General features: G+C 46.0%; 1 protein-coding gene across 1 annotated transcript in view; it reads left to right on the top strand.

The window, feature by feature from the left end:
* Positions 1-21,244, top strand: part of LOC137415052 (DNA topoisomerase 2-beta) — a 287,321-nt gene that overhangs the window by 243,103 nt on the left and 22,974 nt on the right. Inside the window, exons 25-28 of the mRNA XM_068100610.2 lie at positions 16,986-17,181; positions 18,180-18,271; positions 18,470-18,625; positions 20,423-20,506. Of these exons, the coding sequence (XP_067956711.2) occupies positions 16,986-17,181; positions 18,180-18,271; positions 18,470-18,625; positions 20,423-20,506 (528 nt within the window). The remainder of the gene's footprint in view (positions 1-16,985; positions 17,182-18,179; positions 18,272-18,469; positions 18,626-20,422; positions 20,507-21,244) is intronic.

Below are 21,244 nucleotides of genomic sequence, written 5' to 3'. Positions count from 1 at the left end.
GCACTCATTCCCTCTACAAGAGCGAGGCTCATCACACCACACAAACATCCTATATCACCATGGAAGAACAAGGTTAAATTGACCATCGGGTAGCGGGGCAATAATTTGGCACAATTGGCAAGGGGATAACTTGCAGGAAAGGATAATTCTATATATATATATATATATATATATATATATATATATATATATATATATATATATATATATATATATATATATATATATATATATATATATATAATATATATATATGTATATATATATATATATATATATATATATATATATATATATATATATATGTATATATATACATATATATATATATATATATATATATATATATATATATATATGTATATATATATATAATCGTTAGATTAAATAAGACGCGGACGTAGCTTCAGGACGTCGATCTTTAATTGTCGACCAAGCTTTCGACCAACAAAGGTCTTCTTCTGAGTCAGCCCCAAGTTCAACAGAACTTGAACTTCTGTTCTTCCGTTGAACTTGGGGCTGACTCAGAAGAAGACCTTTGTTGGTCGAAAGCTTGGTCGACAATTAAAGATCGACGTCCTGAAGCTACGTCCGCGTCTTATTTAATCTAGCGATTATATTGTTACAGACGCGGCTTAGATGTTATTTACCGAGCGGTTTGGTATGACCACGTCTGCACAAGTTACCCGATTATACCCGAACGTTGACTAATCGCGCTACGCTAGATCAATGAAGGAAAAGACACACGGCTGGGATTAAAATGACACGACACCAGGGATACGGTTCTCAAGACCTCCGGAGGAGATTATATTAAGGCGGAAGGTTAGATTACAACTACAAGAGGGACATCATAGAAAGACAGGCACTTAGACACACTTATATTAACCCCAACAGACGACAGATAAACGGGACAAAAGGCTGACTCACACGGGGATTGATGGCAAGGAAAGGCAGGATCGATGGCTAGCACAAGGTGCACCTTGTGCTCAGGGACAGGATAGCGCGGCCCAAAAGATGCAGGAGGTCTCTCAGCGCTCGGAGGTGGCTCTCTTGTCTTCTCAAGGCTCAAGCTCGGGGCGCATCTCACGTCACATCCGGTAAGTCGCTGCGTATATCCGGCGGGGAGTGACACGCCCTCGGCTCGTTAGCTCCGCCCCAGATGGAATCGGCTCGTTGCTTCTCATTGGGTGCATGCGGGGGGGTTACCGGCTCCGCCCTTGACGAGGGGCTGACAGGGAGCCCCTTCGTGGTAACCCCGTGGAGCGCATGGTCATGGCGGCTAACCGAGCTGGTGGGAGGACGCACACTCCCCCCGCGCGCCGTGGTTGTAGTTGTTGTTGTAGCTGTAGTTGTTGTTGTTGTTGTTGTTTGGGGAAGAAGATGGAAGGAGGTATGGGAAGGTCCTAAACTCACTACTGGTGCCATATAATCACATTCTGGTGCAACGAAGAGTCAGAATTAATGGAAAGGAGTCCTTAACTGACATAGACTAAGAATAACTAGCAAGATGTCCGAAAGTTGTCTACGTGAGATGCGGTGGACCTGGGCACGACATTTAATGGGGGAAAAAGGGGAAGGTCGGTTCTACAGAGTGTTGTTTACAGACAATGGGACTAGGGAATGGGGGATTGGGGATAGTTGGGGAGTATTGGGGAAATAGGGGAATATTTACAAGCGGATATGGAGGCCAAATTCCATATTCGCAACATTGCACCCTTCTCTACCCTCGGGGCGTCCCGACCCGATAAATTTTTACCTACTTTAGTGTGGCACGCAATGTAGTTCCCTCTACTATTAACTCTACCCTGAGTGCGACAGTTTTACAGATATTCACAAATGAGTAAATATGTCCCCCTGCGACGTTGCACCCTTCTCCTCACAGAAACACACCCACAGGATAACCGAATCCGGAAAGAATCCTCAAACTAAACATACAGCCGGTAGGGAGCATTATTTACACAAGACTACGCTGATATTTACACTACGATCCAGGACCTGTTTTTGGAGGAACACATGCAGATGTTATGCAGAGAGAGAGCACGCATGCCAGCATCGATACACCAACCCACGAGTGCTCTGTGTCCTACGGCCTTTAATAATGTGCAGAGCACCCCTTCCAAGCATCAAGCACCACCCCATCACACAGTGAGCACCATCCGGTGCACCAATAAAGTGTTTATGAATCATTGTGTGGTGTCGCAGCCGGCCGATGTTCTGCCGCTGGTCTTGCCTTCGTGTGGTGCACTTGGCCTTCTTACTTCTTTCAAAAATAAAGAAAGGCGCCAACCGCGTCCATTTCTCTATTGTGGCCGTAAGGGGGCCAACTGTTAGTGGTTCACCTTGTATGGCATCGGTGCCACGTTGACCCATAGGTCCATCCACGGGTGGTGCTTGGCCGCATAAGAACTGCGGTCCATGGTGGGTGGCCACAAACATTGCGGTCCATATGGTGTATCGATCCAGGCAGCAAGCAGCGAAAGTGCAGGCCCACAACTGCGTAGCCAGCACCTCTCTCTCCTCCCTCTCTGCCCCCAAAGCCAGACCCTCGGAGGTGGGAGACAAAAGAAGCAGACAAGTGAGTAAGGTGGTAAGGGCGCAAAAGTGCACGCAATGTAAGGTAATGCACACTGGGGGCACATGGGAACCAGGTGAGACAGGTACGTTCCTACCGTACGCCCCCCCCCCCCCCCACCAGGTAACCTACATGGCCCCTCCCTTACCCCTTACTGTATCCACAAAACACAACACTACCCATAAACATCTACTTTACAAATCAACAAACATCCCTACTGTCTTCCCCGTTCCTCCCATAAACCAAATTCGTCTTCTCTCCCTCCTAACCAATCAAATTTGCCATTTTCAACTCAACATCATAATTTGCCATCACCAATTCATCATCAGTCCCTCCTAAGGAGGGAGAGATGGAATCACCCCAATGTCTCATCCACGTCGTGATGCGTCTCACAAATCCAACAGCAGTCCTTACTTCCTGCAACACAAAACAAAGAAAACACAGGTGTGGAGTCATCATCATCACCACAGGTAAGTGGCTGCGTATGGTGCGACAGGTTCATCAATCCTAACTATTTCCTAAATGACTTTAACAACTTTACACTACCCGGGGTCTTTCTCCGGCCAAACCATTGGCCCTCTTACACTATGGGTTCTAAAAACCAATTCCCATTGGCCAAACTGTGGTGCTTTTCAATTTGGGGTCTCACTCCCCCGATTCATCTCTCGGTGCCCTCGCACAATTTCTGGGCTGTGGCGTGTACCTCTCCCAGTGGGTCTACCCACCTGCACACCTCCACCACTGCAGTTGCCTCCGAGCTTACCTGCTCCTTACCCTAACCTAACTAACTGGGGAAGGCCCCTCCTGGCTCTGTCACCCCTTGGTGCCCTCTGGTACTGGGCTACCCGGGTCCGTCCTCCGGATCCTCGGGCCCCATCCACAACTCTACCGGCTCCCAGAGCCCACCTGCGGCCTCACCTGGCCGACATCCTCACAGTGGTGGAGTGCCCAACCAACTACACACACTAACAGGCTACACGCCCAGCCATTTCCACAACACTAATGCACCCATCCACAACACCATTCTGCAACCGCACCACAAATGCCAATATCCAACCACAATTTACCTATACCCTCTACCTAACACTTACACTACCCGCCCCGGGTACTCGTGAAAGGGGTCCACTCTTCCCCCATCCACACCTTCGCACCATGCACACCACTCCGTACCACTTACTCCAACTCTCTCCACACACCTGTACTTGCACACCTGTGCTCTCACACCGGGTGCCACCTGCACCCTTCTCTCCCCAAGCGCATTCGCGCTGATCCACAACACTCACTACTCATACACGGCTCCACACACCTGTCCAGTTGCACACCTGTGCAATCACACCTGTTCAATTCTCACACACACGGCATCATCTCAGCTAACTACTCCCTTCTGAAACTTGCGCTTCCCAGTCGTCCCTTTAAACTATTGCGCTCCCTCGTCATTATAATCCACACTAATCTACCTGCGTCCCCACTACAGGTATCAGTCACTAACTAAACTTATCGTCACCTAATGTCATCTTCGCTAGATCCCTACAATATAACCTAACCCACCCGGGCTAGTTTTCACTGCCATGCACCCCATAATCTATAGCTCCTTTGCCCCCATATGGGAAGGGTGGCAGGGATGCCAACCTTACCCACCGGGCCCATCGCTCACTACCAATTTTGCACATCAAATTTCAACAAATTAAAAATTTGCCAATCACTACCCATCTGCCAATCACTACTGCCAATCCTTTGCCAATCATCAAATTTTGTTTTTCTCCAATTTTGGGTCCAAAACACTAACCTCATCACCCAGTCTACTCACTAATGCCTCTCGGTGCGCCAATTCCTGTCCAAAGCCCGGCTTCGTAAAGCCAAGCCATGAATGCGGGTTGTTCTGTGCCAGCGGCTGGATGCGTCCGGCATTCGGTGCAGGGACGGGGGCTTACCCGTGCCGAGATCCCACGCACCATCTCGGCACGGAGCCATCCAATGTCCCGATCTCGACCTGCCGGACTGCCTCAACAAAAAGTGGTCGCCATGACGACCCTTTCTATCGGGCTGCCCGCTCCGCCTAGTGGAGCACGGACGCGGCCGTTCAAAGCGAGGCCCAGCACGCACCGAGGGCCCGATTCGGCTATAAGTCGTTCTAAACTCTACCCCGTCTAACGTCGATGCTTCACCTGGACGCTTACACCCCGCAGCCCGTTCCTTGCTCACACATCCAGCCGTGCCCATGCTCCTCGTACCTTTCCTTACACACCCAGGTACACCCATTCCACTCACAGCCTTGGTCACACACCTGACCACCGAACACTTCGGCACACATTCGTTGCTCGCACACCTCACTAACACACCTCTTCGCGCCCCCTCCTCGGTCACCTCCTCTGTGACAATCACAGGTGTGCCCTCATTCGCACACCCAACCACGTGCCTCACCACCAACTCCAGCGTGCATTCCCACTCACGCTCTACCATTCCAGGTGTGCATCCTTCCATCCCAGGTGTACATCCTCGCTCACCTGTCACAACTAACTCACGCTCCATGTCACTCTCACTACTTTCACCTCCATTCCTGACAGCGCACTCACCCTTACTCTTGACAGCGCACTCTTTCCTCGTGCACCTGTCCGTCACACACCTTTCTCGCGCACACTCTTGCGCACACTCTCCCGTCACACCCTCTGTAACACTTACCACCCCACGCTTCCATGTGCTCCCTCGCACACACGCTACGACCGACTCACTCTCGCCAGCACCCTCACTCCTTGGCACGCACTTTTTCCTCACACACCCCAGAGTCGGACTTTCTCGCACACCTCCTTTTTCGCACACCAGACCTGTCGCACACTTCACCAACGGCCTCTCACGAACACCCGGGTCCATCTCGACCCCCAAGCTTCTTAAATCCCCTGGCGCATCATACGCACGACCATATTGGTCACCACTTACACCGGGTCCTCTTCCTCTTCGCTTCTCCTCCATCACCTGCGAATCCCTCATCCGGTTAATGAGCACATCATCACGATTTGAACACAGGCTTTGGACCAATTCTTTTACTTCCTCCTTTATCTCTTTCTTATCCCCTCTCCGTCGCTTCTTAATTTCGCTCATCCCTTCTTCCACTTCTTCTAGTTTCTGCTTCACCTCTTTTATTCCCCGGTACGTCTCCTCAAGCTCATCCTCTAAGGCTACCTTGACCGTTTCCATGTGCGTCCTCACCTGCCGGTCCTTCGTCTCCATGACCTCTATCACCTCGTCCAGCCTCGTTGTCAGTCCCTCACGTACCATCTGACATTCCCTCTTCGTCGCTACCAAGTCATCTTTTAGTTCTTTCTGTGTCGCTTTTAAACCTCCTAATACCGCAGTGTTCCTTTGAACCTGCTCCACTAACTCCGTCTGTCCCACCGTCAGCTGCTCCACCTCCTGCGTCAGGTCCTCTATGCCCCCTTGTAACTTTACAGTCCCCTTTCTCACCTCCTTCTCCATGTGCTCCTTACAGTGCCTCACCTCTTCGCGCACTCCTCCGACCTCCTCACTCACTCCTCTTCTGATCTCCTCTCCCATCACTTGCATCTCCTGCCCAGATGCCACCCTCATCTGCTCCATTTCCTCCCTGTGAGCATCCAGTTTGGCTTCTACCCCCATTCTGACCCCCTCTATCTGCTGCCCCATTTGGTTAACTTCCCTTTCCGCTTGGTCCCTCATGTCCCTCAATTTGCCTTCCATGGTGTTTTCTAACCCCTCTAACCCTTTTTGCATCCCTTCCATTTGATTCTCTTGAGCGGCCATTCTGTTTTCTACCCCCATTAACCCCTCCTGTATTTCCCCTAATCTATTGTCTAATTTCCCAAATTTCTCGTCTAATCCCTCACCAGTACCCCTCGCTTCGTCCCTCATTACCCCCATTTGGCCCTCCAATCGCTCACCCTGAGCATCCATCCGGTTCCCCATTACCCCCATTTGGCCCTCCAATCGCTCACCCTGAGCATCCATCCGGTTCCCCATTACCCCCATTTGGCCCTCCAATCGCTCACCCTGAGCATCCATCCGGTTCCCCATTACCCCCATTTGGCCCTCCAATCGCTCACCCATTTGTTCCATAAGGGCCCTCATTTGCAACATAAAAAGGTTCGGATCCACCAGGGGCGCTGCCACGGTCGCGGGCGTGGACGCCGTGGCCACCTCGTGCGTGACAATGCTATTTTGCGACCCTGCCGCCCTCACTGCTTCGCTCTCCTCGCGTCCCTCAATTTGGTCCTGGACCGACCCTGCCTCACTCTCCCCTACCGGACCCCAGCTGTCTTGGTCTGCCATAGCGCGACTTTCAAAATTCGGGTTTTTATTTCCGTATAACAAAATCAAATTTCGCCGTTATAATTTCGCGCGGGAAACGCGCTCCGAATTGATTCTACTACAAATTTGGGCCTAATAAATTTAGTCCCGGGTTCGAATTCCACTCCTCGACACCAATTGTTACAGACGCGGCTTAGATGTTATTTACCGAGCGGTTTGGTATGACCACGTCTGCACAAGTTACCCGATTATACCCGAACGTTGACTAATCGCGCTACGCTAGATCAATGAAGGAAAAGACACACGGCTGGGATTAAAATGACACGACACCAGGGATACGGTTCTCAAGACCTCCGGAGGAGATTATATTAAGGCGGAAGGTTAGATTACAACTACAAGAGGGACATCATAGAAAGACAGGCACTTAGACACACTTATATTAACCCCAACAGACGACAGATAAACGGGACAAAAGGCTGACTCACACGGGGATTGATGGCAAGGAAAGGCAGGATCGATGGCTAGCACAAGGTGCACCTTGTGCTCAGGGACAGGATAGCGCGGCCCAAAAGATGCAGGAGGTCTCTCAGCGCTCGGAGGTGGCTCTCTTGTCTTCTCAAGGCTCAAGCTCGGGGCGCATCTCACGTCACATCCGGTAAGTCGCTGCGTATATCCGGCGGGGAGTGACACGCCCTCGGCTCGTTAGCTCCGCCCCAGATGGAATCGGCTCGTTGCTTCTCATTGGGTGCATGTGGGGGGGTTACCGGCTCCGCCCTTGACGAGGGGCTGACAGGGAGCCCCTTCGTGGTAACCCCGTGGAGCGCATGGTCATGGCGGCTAACCGAGCTGGTGGGAGGACGCACACTCCCCCCGCGCGCCGTGGTTGTAGTTGTTGTTGTAGCTGTAGTTGTTGTTGTTGTTGTTGTTTGGGGAAGAAGATGGAAGGAGGTATGGGAAGGTCCTAAACTCACTACTGGTGCCATATAATCACATTCTGGTGCAACGAAGAGTCAGAATTAATGGAAAGGAGTCCTTAACTGACATAGACTAAGAATAACTAGCAAGATGTCCGAAAGTTGTCTACGTGAGATGCGGTGGACCTGGGCACGACATTTAATGGGGGAAAAAGGGGAAGGTCGGTTCTACAGAGTGTTGTTTACAGACAATGGGACTAGGGAATGGGGGATTGGGGATAGTTGGGGAGTATTGGGGAAATAGGGGAATATTTACAAGCGGATATGGAGGCCAAATTCCATATTCGCAACAATATATTCAATACAAATGAGACGCCCTGCTCGTACTTTGGAGTTTCTACTATTTCTTACAGTTGTATATATATATATATATATATATATATATATATATATATATATATATATATATATATATACATACATATATATATATATATACATACATATATATATATATATATACACAAAGAATTAAGTTAAGCACCCCCCCCCGTTTTTTTACAACCTCGCACATTACAAGTTTGTTGTCGTCAAAACAGTGTAATATACCCATGATATTGCTATATTTTCTGGAGAAGTGATATTATGGTCACATAAAAACATAACAATCATGCCGTTTTCAATATTTTATTCTGAATAATTTAAGGTGAAATTTTTTGGGAATTTTAGGCATATTTTCACCTCAATTTAAGTATGGAGCTATAGGTCCATCACGGACAGTGTGGATGACGTTTATGTTTTCTAACGTACAGTCATTGTTCTGAGAAGACCTCTAGCGATCTTTGCGTCAATAACGTGTGTAGGACCCACGTGATCGGATCACTGACTCAACCCTACGTCTCATAGACCCTGTAAGCCGTCGTATGCGTTGCTGTGGCAGGTTGAACCCCCTCGAGCACGTTTGGGACATGTTGGGACGACAAATTGCGAAGATGGTCCCTCCAATAGCCAATCTGGATGAATTGGAACGTGCATTACATCGGGAATGGAACAACCTGCCACAGCAACGCATACGACGGCTTACAGGGTCTATGAGACGTAGGGTTGAGTCAGTGATCCGATCACGTGGGTCCTACACACGTTATTGACGCAAAGATCGCTAGAGGTCTTCTCAGAACAATGACTGTACGTTAGAAAACATAAACGTCATCCACACTGTCCGTGATGGACCTATAGCTCCATACTTAAATTGAGGTGAAAATATGCCTAAAATTCCCAAAAAATTTCACCTTAAATTATTCAGAATAAAATATTGAAAACGGCATGATTGTTATGTTTTTATGTGACCATAATATCACTTCTCCAGAAAATATAGCAATATCATGGGTATATTACACTGTTTTGACGACAACAAACTTGTACTGTGCGAGGTTGTAAAAAAACGGGGGGGGTGCTTAACTTAATTCTTTGTGTATATATAGTATACAGACTTGGCATTTAATATGGATTTTTTTTTTGTGGGGGTGAACTTACTTTTCAAGATGACTTAGAACCAAAAGTTCATTGGAATTATGTTGAAATTATTCTAGATTTTGTTAATGTGACCTTTAAAAGAAACAAAAACCACATTTGACATTTCGAAGCAAGTAAATTGATCCTTGAAAGTGATGTAAAGTGATATGGAACTCAATTCACGGACAGTACTGTGTTAAACCTCTGTGCGTTTTCCAGAAGTATCTCTTTATTTTGCACATTAGCCAAAAATTTTTTTTAACAAAAACAAAAGTTAAATTACGACTGGGATTAGGGACAGTAAAATTACAGTTCAGTACTTCGTGTAACCCCCACGAGCATTCAGGAGAGCACGTACACATTGAGGCACGCTGTTCACGAGATTTGCCAAGGTTTGGACAGGAATCGCTTGCCATGCAGTTACAATAGCCTGCTGCAATTCACACACAGAGGCAGGCTGCTGGTCCAAGTTGTCGATTTGACACGTTAATTCTACCCACAAGTTCTCTATCGGATTCATATCCGGGGACATGGCAGGCCACTCCATATGCTCTACACCACGGTCAGCAAGAAAGTGTTGGATCATGCGAGCATGGAGAGGCCATGCATTGTCATCTTGGAAGACAAAGTTTCCTCGATAGGCTGCACGAACAAATGGAAGCAATGTTTCTTTCAGAATAGCCCTGTGCTTGAACTGGGTCAGGTTTCCATTCAGAACAACCAGGTCAGTTTTGCTCCCTGCATGAAAAGCAGCCGAAACGGTCACCCCACCACCTCCAGCATGGACTCTTGGCACTATACAATCTTCGTTGTAGGCTTCATGCACTTGTCTGCGCACTCGGACGTGGCCATATTGACGATAGACCAGAAACCTAGACTTGTCAATGAAGATCACGTGATTCCAGTGTCCTGGCTGCCATTGACGGTGCTCTCTGGCCCACTGCAATCGACGCTGGCGGTGTTGTCTGGTCAGACGTGGCTTTCTCAGGGGACGCCTGGCACGATAGCCTACTTGAACCAGTCGTTGGTTGACTAGCCTTCTGGATACAGGCACATTTGTCAGTTGCTGCCACTCAGCCCGAAGCCGATTAGCTGACTTGGTACGGCCATTGCGGACTAGCCGGTGCAGCTGGCGATCATCCCTCCTTGTGGTTCTGCCGGGACGTCCTGACCTCGGTATTGGAGTAGGGACACCCCTCTGAGCATTTCGTTTCAGGATCTTTGACACCTGACCTTGAGTGATGCCATACTGCCGAGCAATAGCACGCTGTTTCATGCCGGAATTTCGTAAAGCCACCACTCCATGACAAACAGCATTGTCGAGTTGACGGACCATCTCCAGGGGAAGCGGCAATAACTTTTGTAGATGTGCAGCAGTTGTTTTCCACTAATACAGAACGCAACAACCCTTATATACCCGATTGTGAAGCCAATCGTCAAATGTACCTGTCCGTACATTTTGTCACGCCACCTGTGATATAATCCTGTTATTGACTTCTTGCTGGGACAGACAATCAGTGACATGGTTCTTTTAACAAAGAAATCGCCGAAGAGTAAAATAAACTCACCAGATTGATATACCGAGTTCAGAAAGTAAACCCAAGTCAAGAAAAAAAAAATATTCCATATTAAATGCCAAGTCTGTATATATATATATATATTGTTACGAATTTGGTAGAGCAAAATGTAGAGCAGAGTAGATCTGAGTAGGTAACATGCTTCGAGATGTCGCGATAAGGAACACTTCCTGTAATAAGTCCATGTTTAGGCGTTTTGTCGGTTAAGGTGTATAATTGTGAATCTACCAGGAGATTCGTGTGTTAGTTTGTGTAGGGAATAATCGGTAGAGCCCTTGTATGTCTCACCTAGTAGTCAAACCTTTGTCCATTATGGCACTGCAGACCACATAATCATTAGTAGGACCTTTAGTACAACACTAAATGACGCCTTTCCCCCGACATGACTTAGGAAGAAATCAGGCTGGAACACCGCCACAATTGGCCGCCACCATTTATCCCTCCGAGAGGCATACCCACCTCGCATAGCACGTGCTGTGACCACGGAGTCGGGGACGGGAGTGGCAGTGGCGCAGTGGGCGTGCCTCTGGACAAGCCGGCGAGCCGGGGGAGGCTCTGATTGGCAGAGCAGTGTGCCAATGTGACGTCATCGGCCAGGGATATTACCGAGGGTCGGACGCCATTTTCGGCAGTCAAGAGTTCGTGTGCACCCGAGTCGAGTTGAGATCCTGAGTTCAGTTGAAAGAGGCAGTCCGGAGAGTTGGATCCCGAGTTGAGATCCTGAGTTCAGCACGAGCTGAGTGAGCATCGGACGCCTTTGCTGGCAGTTGGATCAGGAGTTCGAGTTGAGCGCAGAGAGCCCAAGCAGTGCGCAGTTCGCAATTCGAGTGCAGAGCCCGAGTCCGTTTTGAGCAGTTGGGTTTGAGACGCGGCAGGACTTTGGTCCGAGGCGACCTCGTGTGGAGCCGCTAGCCTGCGTGGGACGCGTGGCGCTTGGAGCGAGGCCTTGTGGGACTTGGAGCGAGGGACCTTGTGGTGTGCGATCGGGCCGGAAGGAGCGGTGTTGGACGGCAGCCACCAAGACGACAAAGACAAGATAAGCCCGAGCTCCGCGTACACTGTACACGACATGACGTGTTCTTTTCTTTAATTCATCTCCCTCGTGTCGTGTTTAATATCTGTTGTGTGTGGGATCCCAATTTAGCTACCTTATTTTATTACCGGCGTGTGCTTTTTCCTGTCCTTGCCCTTTTCCTGAATAAACCCTTATATTATTTTGGTACATATATCTGAACTCAGTTTACCGGGTGTTTGATTTTAATAGATAAGTCTGTGGGGCTCTCGCCGTTCCCCTCCATTCCGCGCGCTTAAGGGTTTTAGGTGTTGATTTTGGATTCCGCTATTGAGCTTCCGCCTCGTGAGTTAAAGCCTTGTGATCGGCTATCCGCGACCGCCAGATATAAATTTCGGCGGTTGCGCGACAATATATATATAGATATATATATATATATATATATACGAGGGGCAGTCTTAAGGGGCAATAAGTAACCTTAAAATATTTTTTACAACTTGTTTAATGTTTATTGCATGTACGCATGTAACAACTGTGTTGTTTTACAACATAATCTCCATTGCGTTCAACGCATTTTTCCAGCTCTTTACGAAGGCATGGATTCCTCGAGAAAAAAAATCTTTTGGCTGCTTGTGTAGCCATTCGTGCACCGCCTCTTGGACCTCTTCATAGGATCGGAAAATGGTTCCACCAAGCGCCTCTTTAAGTGGCCCAAAGATGTGGTGATCCGAAGGGTTGAGGTCTGGCGAGGAGGATGGATGAGGAAGACACTCAAAATGCAGGACCTCGATTGTTGCAGCTGGAGCACGGGCAAATGGGGCCGTGCATTGTCATGCTGCAGCAAAACACCGGTAGTGAGTAGTCCACGACGTTTTGATCTGATTGCTGGTTTCAGATTATTTTTAAGGAGGTCGCAGTATGATGCAATGGTGACTGTGGTCCCTCTGGGCATGTAATACTCTACAAGTGGGCCTCGGCTATCCCAGAAGAGCGGCAGCATCACTTTTCCAGCGGACGGCTGTGTGCGGAATTTTTTGGGCTTCGGTGAAGTTGAATGGCGCCACTCTTTGTTTGCCCTCTTCGTTTCTGGCTGAAAGTAGTGGACCCAGCTTTCATCCCCAGTCACTACGCGCTGTAAGAAAGCGTTGCCTTCTGTTTCGTAACGTCGCAGAAGTTTCTCACATGCATCCACTCGCCGTTCTTTCAGTTCCGGTGTGAGTTGTCTGGGCACCCACCTTGCAGACACTCTGCAGAACCCCAGCACGTTGTGAATGATATGGTGTGCTGAATCATGGCTAATGTTCAATTCGAAGACCACTTCATCCAGCATAATGCACCTGTTTTCCCTTAGCACGCACTCAACTCCTGCAACCATTTTTGGTGTGTCTACTGTGTGAGGCCGGTCCCGAGTGAGCAGCGTCTGCCACACTGGACACTCCACTTTTAAACTTCCTGTCCCAGTCGTACACTTGCTGTAGTGAAAAACATGCGTCACCATATTTAGTCCGTGGGCTGAGTAGGGTTTACATGCACCCCCCCCCACAACTTAACTTCCCGGGTATGTCCATGTACCCCCCACCCTAGGGGTTAGGAAAAACCATGTTAACAGAAAAAAAACTCATTCCCAAGGTACCTCCCACGCATATTTTGATATTACCCCCCCCTGTGTCAGTGATTTCCGAAATTTAGGGGTAGGCGAAATTCAAATGGCCATAACTTTTTACCTAGTCATCCTATGGTTGCATATGACCCCTCAAAATGTTTGTCCTGGGACACTCTTTACAATATGTGTTATATGCAAATGAGGTCACTAATGAGGTCACCAGAGGTCAAACTATGAGGGAATGAGTTTTTTTTCTGTTAACATGGTTTTTCCTAACCCCTAGGGTGGGGGGTACATGGACATACCCGGGAAGTTAAGTGCATGTAAACCCTACTCAGCCCACGGACTAATTGCATCTTCGTTCTGTGATGGATTTCACTGGGATTCACACCCTCACTTCACAAGAAACAGATGACAGAACGTTGCTCCTCCCTAGTGCATGCTTCTAAGGGAGCCGCCATCTTGGAACTGCTTTACTGACGTCATACGCTCAATGTTGCCAGATCTAAAACAGGCAAAACATGACTCTTACCCATAGATATAACATATGTCGTCTACAACGACACACTTTACCGTTATTGACTGGCCCTCGTATATATATATATATATATATATATATATATATATATATATATATATATATATATATATATATATATATATATATATATATATATATCTATCTATCTATAATTCCAGTAATCTCTGTCTGTACGTTTGTCTGTGACCGCTGTTTCTCGACAACCACGGGTCCGATATACTTTTAACTTGCCAGGTATATTGCTGGGGACCCGAGGATGTGCCTTTTCAAGGTTTCATATTAATCGGACAATTACTTACCGAGCTATGTCCAAAAAACGATTCAACCAATCAGAGAGCAGCGAACTATCGCGTGTGCCGAACGTGGCGGACACACTCTGCCTCGGATGGCACATTTGAGAGCGTATTCATTTATTTCACGTTTGCAAACTATGTTGGCGTTAAACTATGTTTTAAAACTAATAAAAACGAATTTGCGATTCATTCGCTTTCCTGCGCGTTTGTGCACGCGATGGCGATTTCTTTACCAAACTCCGGAAGCCGTTCGCTTTGGACCAAACCATTTCATGTAAATAGAGGGGGGGGATTGTCACCACTCGCAAGCCGTTCGCTTTGGACCAAACCATTTCATGTAAATAGAGGGGGGGGGATATAATTTTAGATATATATATAGTACGGGCATGCCCTAGTATATATATATATGCATATATATATATATATATATATATACATACATACATACATACATACATACATATATATACACACACACATACAGTGCATTCAGAAAGTATTCAGACCCCTTCACTTTTTTCACATTTTGTTATGTTGCAGCCTTATGCTGAAATCGTTTAAATTCATTTTTTCCCTCATCAATCTACACTCAATACCCCATAATGACAAAGAGAAAACAGGATTTTAGAAAGTTTTGCAAATTTATTTCAAAAAAAACTGAAATATCACATTGACATAAGTATTCAGACCCTTTGCTATGACACTTGAAATTTAGCTCAGGTGCCTCCCATTTCTCTTGATCATCTTTGGGATGTTTCTACACCTTGATTGGAGTCCACCTGTGGTAAATTCAATTGATTGGACATGATTTGGAAAGGCACACACCTGTCTCATAAGGTCTGTCTCATAAGAAACGCACATAAGGTCTCACAGCTGAAAATGCATATCAGAGCAAAAACCAAGCCATGAGGTTGAAGGAACTGCCTGCAGAGCTCAGAGACAGGATTGTGTCGAGGCACAGATCTGGGGAAGCCTACAAACAAATTCTGCTGCATTGAAGGTTCCCAAGAGCACAGTGGCCTCCATAATTCTTAAATGGAAGAAGTTTGGAACAACCAGGACTCTTCCTAGAGCTGGCCGCCCGGCCAAACTGAGCAATCGGGGGAGAAGGGCCTTGGTAATAGAGGTGACCAAGAACCCGATGGTCACTCTGGCTGAGCTCCAGAGATCCTGTGTGGAGATGGGAGAAACTTCCAGAAGGACAACCATCACTGCAACACTCCACCGATCTGGGCTTTATGGCAGAGTGGCCAGACGGAAGCCTCTCCTCAGTGAGAGACACATGAAAGCCCACAGAATCTTGTTTAGCACAGTCTGAGAGTCCTTTATGTGCTTTTTTGCAAACTCCAAGCGGGCTTTCATGTGTCTCTCACTGAGGAGAGGCTTCCGTCTGGCCACTCTGCCATAAAGCCCAGATCGGTGGAGTGTTGCAGTGATGGTTGTCCTTCTGGAAGTTTCTCCCATCTCCACACAGGATCTCTGGAGCTCAGCCAGAGTGACCATCGGGTTCTTGGTCACCTCTATTACCAAGGCCCTTCTCCCCCGATTGCTCAGTTTGGCCGGGCGGCCAGCTCTAGGAAGAGTCCTGGTTGTTCCAAACTTCTTCCATTTAAGAATTATGGAGGCCACTGTGCTCTTGGGAACCTTCAATGCAGCAGAATTTGTTTGTAGGCTTCCCCAGATCTGTGCCTCGACACAATCCTGTCTCTGAGCTCTGCAGGCAGTTCCTTCAACCTCATGGCTTGGTTTTTGCTCTGATATGCATTTTCAGCTGTGAGACCTTATATAGACAGGTGTGTGCCTTTCCAAATCATGTCCAATCAATTGAATTTACCACAGCTGGACTCCAATCAAGGTGTAGAAACATCTCAAAGATGATCAAGAGAAATGGGAGGCACCTGAGCTAAATTTCAAGTGTCATAGCAAAGGGTCTGAATACTTCTGTCAATGTGATATTTCAGTTTTTTTTAAAAATAAATTTGCAAAACTTTCTAAAATCCTGTTTTCTCTTTGTCATTATGGGGTATTGAGTGTAGATTGATGAGGGAAAAAATGAATTTAAACGATTTCAGCAGAAGGCTGCAACATAACAAAATGTGAAAAAAGTGAAGGGGTCTGAATACTTTCTGAATGCACTGTATTGTTAGGTGGAAGGGGGCAGGGGGATTCATAACTAGAATGTGTTAAGAATAGTTTGGACCATGTGGTCGAGTAGGTTAGATTTACTGCTGATGTAATATGTGTCCTGATTTAAGGGGCAGTGATTGTAAACATACAGCAGAATAGGGTAATGTTGTATTTTGTAAGATCTCGTGTCCAGGCGAGGCCAGATGGAAGACCTGTGGCAAAAGACACCAGAATGGTGCTTATAACGAAATGGACATCGTCATGGTTTGGCCAGAGAGCTGTAGGCCAGGACGGTGAAGTGAGCTATGGAGCCCTGGCCGAGGGTGGAACACTAACGAGAGGGTACCCTGCAGGGTGGTGACAGCCTGAAAGATGGTGCTCCAGCCTGGCAGTGGGTGGCCAATGTGAGGGAGGGGGACCCACCTTGCATGACGACAAATATTATCTAGTCTTACTTTACAGAAAAGATAATTTAATTGTTGGATAGTGTATTTGAGACGGATGATAACTCTTACAGCAGAAGGCAAATGAACACCATTTTTACTGCACACCCCAGGTGCTCTTCGACCACATGGGTTGCCTGAAAAAATATGAGACGGTGCAAGACATTATGCTCGAGTTCTATGATGTGCGCCTTCGTTATTACGGTTTACGTAAAGACTGGCTTGATGGGATGTTCTCAGCCGAGTCTGCAAAGCTCAACAACCAAGTGCGCTTCATCTTGGAGAAGATTGAAGGGAAAATCACGATTGGTATGTTTTAAAAAAATCTTTACATCCTTATCCTCCACTTTTTTGATCAGAAGCAATGTTAGAATACGCACTTGAACATCGTAACCTGCTACCTTGCACACGCCAAGTGAAAAGGGGGCTTAAACAATTGGTTCACTTCTGTCTGTCCGTCCGTCCGTCCATCTACAAACGTCAGTTTATGATCGAGGAACAACTTAATTTAAATTGAATGTTATATTTTGTACACGAATCAGAAGAATGAATCGGAAAACGAACCTGCAGTTGGAACAGTACTTTGGCTATGAATTTGTCCTGATTGCACACACGCGGAGAAGAGCGATAATATTTTTACTCTGTCTGTTTGGCAATCAAACAAAATTGAAAATCATTCCAAACAGGAAACTTACTGTTTTTAAGGACATCATCGAAGACACAAACACCAGGCATGAATAACTAATGTAATGTGTTAAATATGTTGGTGTATAAGACACTGGCATCTACAACGGTAAACCTCGGGATTATTTTTCGACGACCTTTAAAATATCTATTTTATTTGAATTGAATTATATACTTGAACACTGCGTGGGGTTAAGGTGTTCTACGAACTCTCTGGTCAATATTAAAATTGCTTCAATATGAATGAATGATTGTTTTAAGGCCATTTTCCCCACTAGAGCAGGGGTTCGCCTTGCGGGCCCCATGACAATCATAGATCCCTGTTTTGAGGCAATGTTTTTATGGCCGGATGCCCTTCCTGACGCCAACCCATAGTCGCCTCTTACGATGCGCAGGGATACGGTGTACCTATTCTAAATCGGGGTACACACCATGATCATTCATCCCCAGCAAGCTGGTACTCAATTTGCGGACCTCGGAAGGATGACCAAACCCCCTGGCTTTAATTCAGCGATCGACCGGGATTTGAACTCAGGATCCTAGGATCCCAAGCCGGCACCCTAACCGCTAATGTGTACTTATTGAAATGTGTATGGTTATATGTTTCTGTCCATGACATGCAGAAAACAAGGCCAAGCGTGAGCTCATCCAGCTTCTTCTCAAACGTGGCTATGAATCTGACCCTGTCAAATCCTGGAAGGAATCTCAGGATAAGGTAAGTGTGTGCCGATCGGAGAAATTGGTATCATCATCTGTTATCTCTCACCCAAATAGGTTTATTTAAGCCTTAGTTATTAGAACTACAGACAAAACAAAAGGAAGATTGATCATCCGTACTCTAAATAGTTCAGAAATGTTCCCTTGCACATTTACACAAATTTTGGTTTTTCTTCTTCTTATTGCTGTTGCACAGGTGGTTGCCGAGGAAACTACGGCTGGAGACAGTGACAGTGATTCAGGAGAAAATGAGACCTCCACAGGTCCAGACTTTAACTACATCCTCAATATGCCACTGTGGTGTCTATCTAAAGAAAGGAAGGATGAGCTCCTCAAGCAGAAGATTAAAAAGGTTTCCCAACCTTGCTCATCTGTCCCTATTCATTGCCTTACACACATCCACTTCATGACTAGCTCTTCACTCTTCTCTCCCTCATCTTTCCTAATGTCATCCTTTAACTCACATCTTACAGCCCGCCCATCCCCGTCCTTCCCTCTGAACCTTGGCCCCCAAACCCTTCTCCTTCACCCTCACCACTTGTTCCTGTACCTGGTGCTACCACTAATGCTTCCACATCACCCCTTGTTCTCCTGCTTTTCATCTTTCAGCACACAAATCTGTCATCCTTTTTTACGGCGTAGCCCATTGGGCAGAGCCGTCTAAAACAGTGTTTGTCTGTCTGTATGTATGTATTTATGTCCCCTCAAACGTATACCAATCAGAGCTGAAAATCTGGTCACATGACAGGGTGATGTGATTACGTCTGATGTCATTATGACGTAAACACCCACTCACTATGGGAACGGCAGGAAGGGTCATTCCTCTTTTGGGTATATAGATTACAGTCGATCTATGGTCGGGTCTCAAGAACATTGGGTGTGTGTTAATTTACCAAGGTTCTTGTGGAGAGATCGCCAAGTGGTTTAAGCATTCGAGCAAGCACTCCATTCAAAACCCTTAAGGAACGGCTGGCTTCGCAAGCGCTAGCTAGCTGCTTGGTAAATGAGCACACCTCCAACCCTTGTGGTGTATATAGATTACAGTAGATCTTCGCTCAGTTCTGGAAGTAAAACTTGACCTCATGGATGTCGGGATTCCTCCAAATTTCTTTGGTTAATGTTATAAACAGCATTAGCGACTGTTTAAAAAGCTAATCATGCGTGTTTGTGGTTTATAATATTTTACAAGCTTGGCTACGCCGCTGTGAGACTTTTGGTCTTGTTTATGCTAGAAAGGTCAAAATCTTTAATAGGTTTATAACTTGAGAATGGCTGAAGGGATCTAATTCAAACTTGGTGCAGGTATGTATAATGATGTAAAGATTAACTGATTATATTTTGGGGTCAATAGGTCAAATGTCAGACATCCCATCAGGTAAAAATTATGTTTCTGAGCTAACTTGTGAACCAGACATTCAATTTACACCAAACTTGGTATAATTATATATTATGTTGCAAAGATACTGATTCGATTTTGGGGTCAAGATGTCAAAGATCAGAGGTCATGTTAAGTCAAAAATTATGTTGCCGCACCAACTTGTGAACCGGTGATGGGATTTTGAGCAAACGTGGTATGAGTATATATTATGAGGCAAAGATGAACTGATTATTTTTTGGCATCTAAGGTGAGTGAGGTGATTTTGTGATTTTGGTGAGGTCAGAGGTCATGTCAGGTAAAAATGTGATACTTGAGAACAGCTGAATGGATTTAAATCAAACTTGGTACAAGTATGTATAATGATGTAATAATGTGGGCGGAGGCATATCGGTCGACGTCGTGACGTCGAAGAGTGTCGTTCTAATTTACTATTAGTCCCTGTTGCATTTAGTCTGAAACTGAGGCTTATGGATTGGGTCTCATTTGTCCGTCCGTCCCTCCATCAAAAACAATATCTTGGAGATGTATGGACTGATTTTGTTTGTACTTAGCACAAAGACAATACATGTTGGTAAACATAAGCAGAAGATTTTGTTTTGTAATCTGACCAAAATTACTAAAACCATTGGGGCTGTGACTACTATGTCTTTTTCTCCTTGTTTTATCAAAATTCATCTCAGAATTCCTCTTATTGAGACTGTACTGTACCATTCTATCTTGAAGTTGCAACTGTCTGGTATTAAAATGTCATTTACTGTGTCTGTACTCAAGGCTCAGGAATTGAATACCTTGAAGAAGAAGTCAAGCCGTGATCTCTGGAAGGAAGACTTGGCAGCCTTTGTTGAAGAGCTTGATGTGAGTATCACTTCAACAAAACTAATCTTTCAAACAATTATTACTTGCAAAATCGAAGATTTTTCAAGTATATTGGTCGGTTGCGTTTGTGGTTCTGTCTGTCTGTTTGTCTGTCTGTTTGTTTGTCTGTCTGTTTGTCACCGGCCTACAGGTCACAATTCAAAACCGATCGTCACGAAACTTCACCAAGCTGTATAAGTCGTCCCAATTGAGAAACCTATTGATTTTCTGGTCAAAGGTCAAAGGTCATCTGGAGGTCACATTTCTAAAATCGCCATTTTAAATCCGATTGACTTGAAAATTGAATTGCATTTGTATATTGAGTCACTAAATTGGGAAATTAAGTATTTTTGAGGTCAAAAGGTCAAAGGTCAACTCAAGGTCAAATTTTTAAAAATCATCACTTTTCATCGGAAAAGCCGTCAATTTTCAACCGGTTGACTTGAAAATTGGACAGCATCTGCATATCGAGTCACTAAATTGGGAAACATACTATTTTTGAGGTTAAAAGGTCAAAGGTCAACTCAAAGTCAAACTTCCAAAATCATAAATTTTCATCGGAAAAAACCATCAATTTTCATCTGATCGACTTGGAACCTGAACAGCATTTGTGTATTGCCTCACTGAATTGGGAAACCAACTATTTTTGAGGTCAAAAGGTCAAAGGTCAATTCCAGGTCAAACTTCTAAAATCATCATTTTTTATCTGAAAAATTGTCACTTTTCATCCTGTTGACC

Source organism: Myxine glutinosa, chromosome 12 (genome assembly GCF_964187855.1).
Source record: "Myxine glutinosa chromosome 12, kmMyxGlut1.1, whole genome shotgun sequence".
Taxonomy (NCBI): Eukaryota; Metazoa; Chordata; class Myxini; order Myxiniformes; family Myxinidae; genus Myxine; species Myxine glutinosa.
The sequence above is the reverse complement of the archived record's forward strand: the minus strand, read 5'-3'. Positions and strand labels throughout refer to the sequence as shown.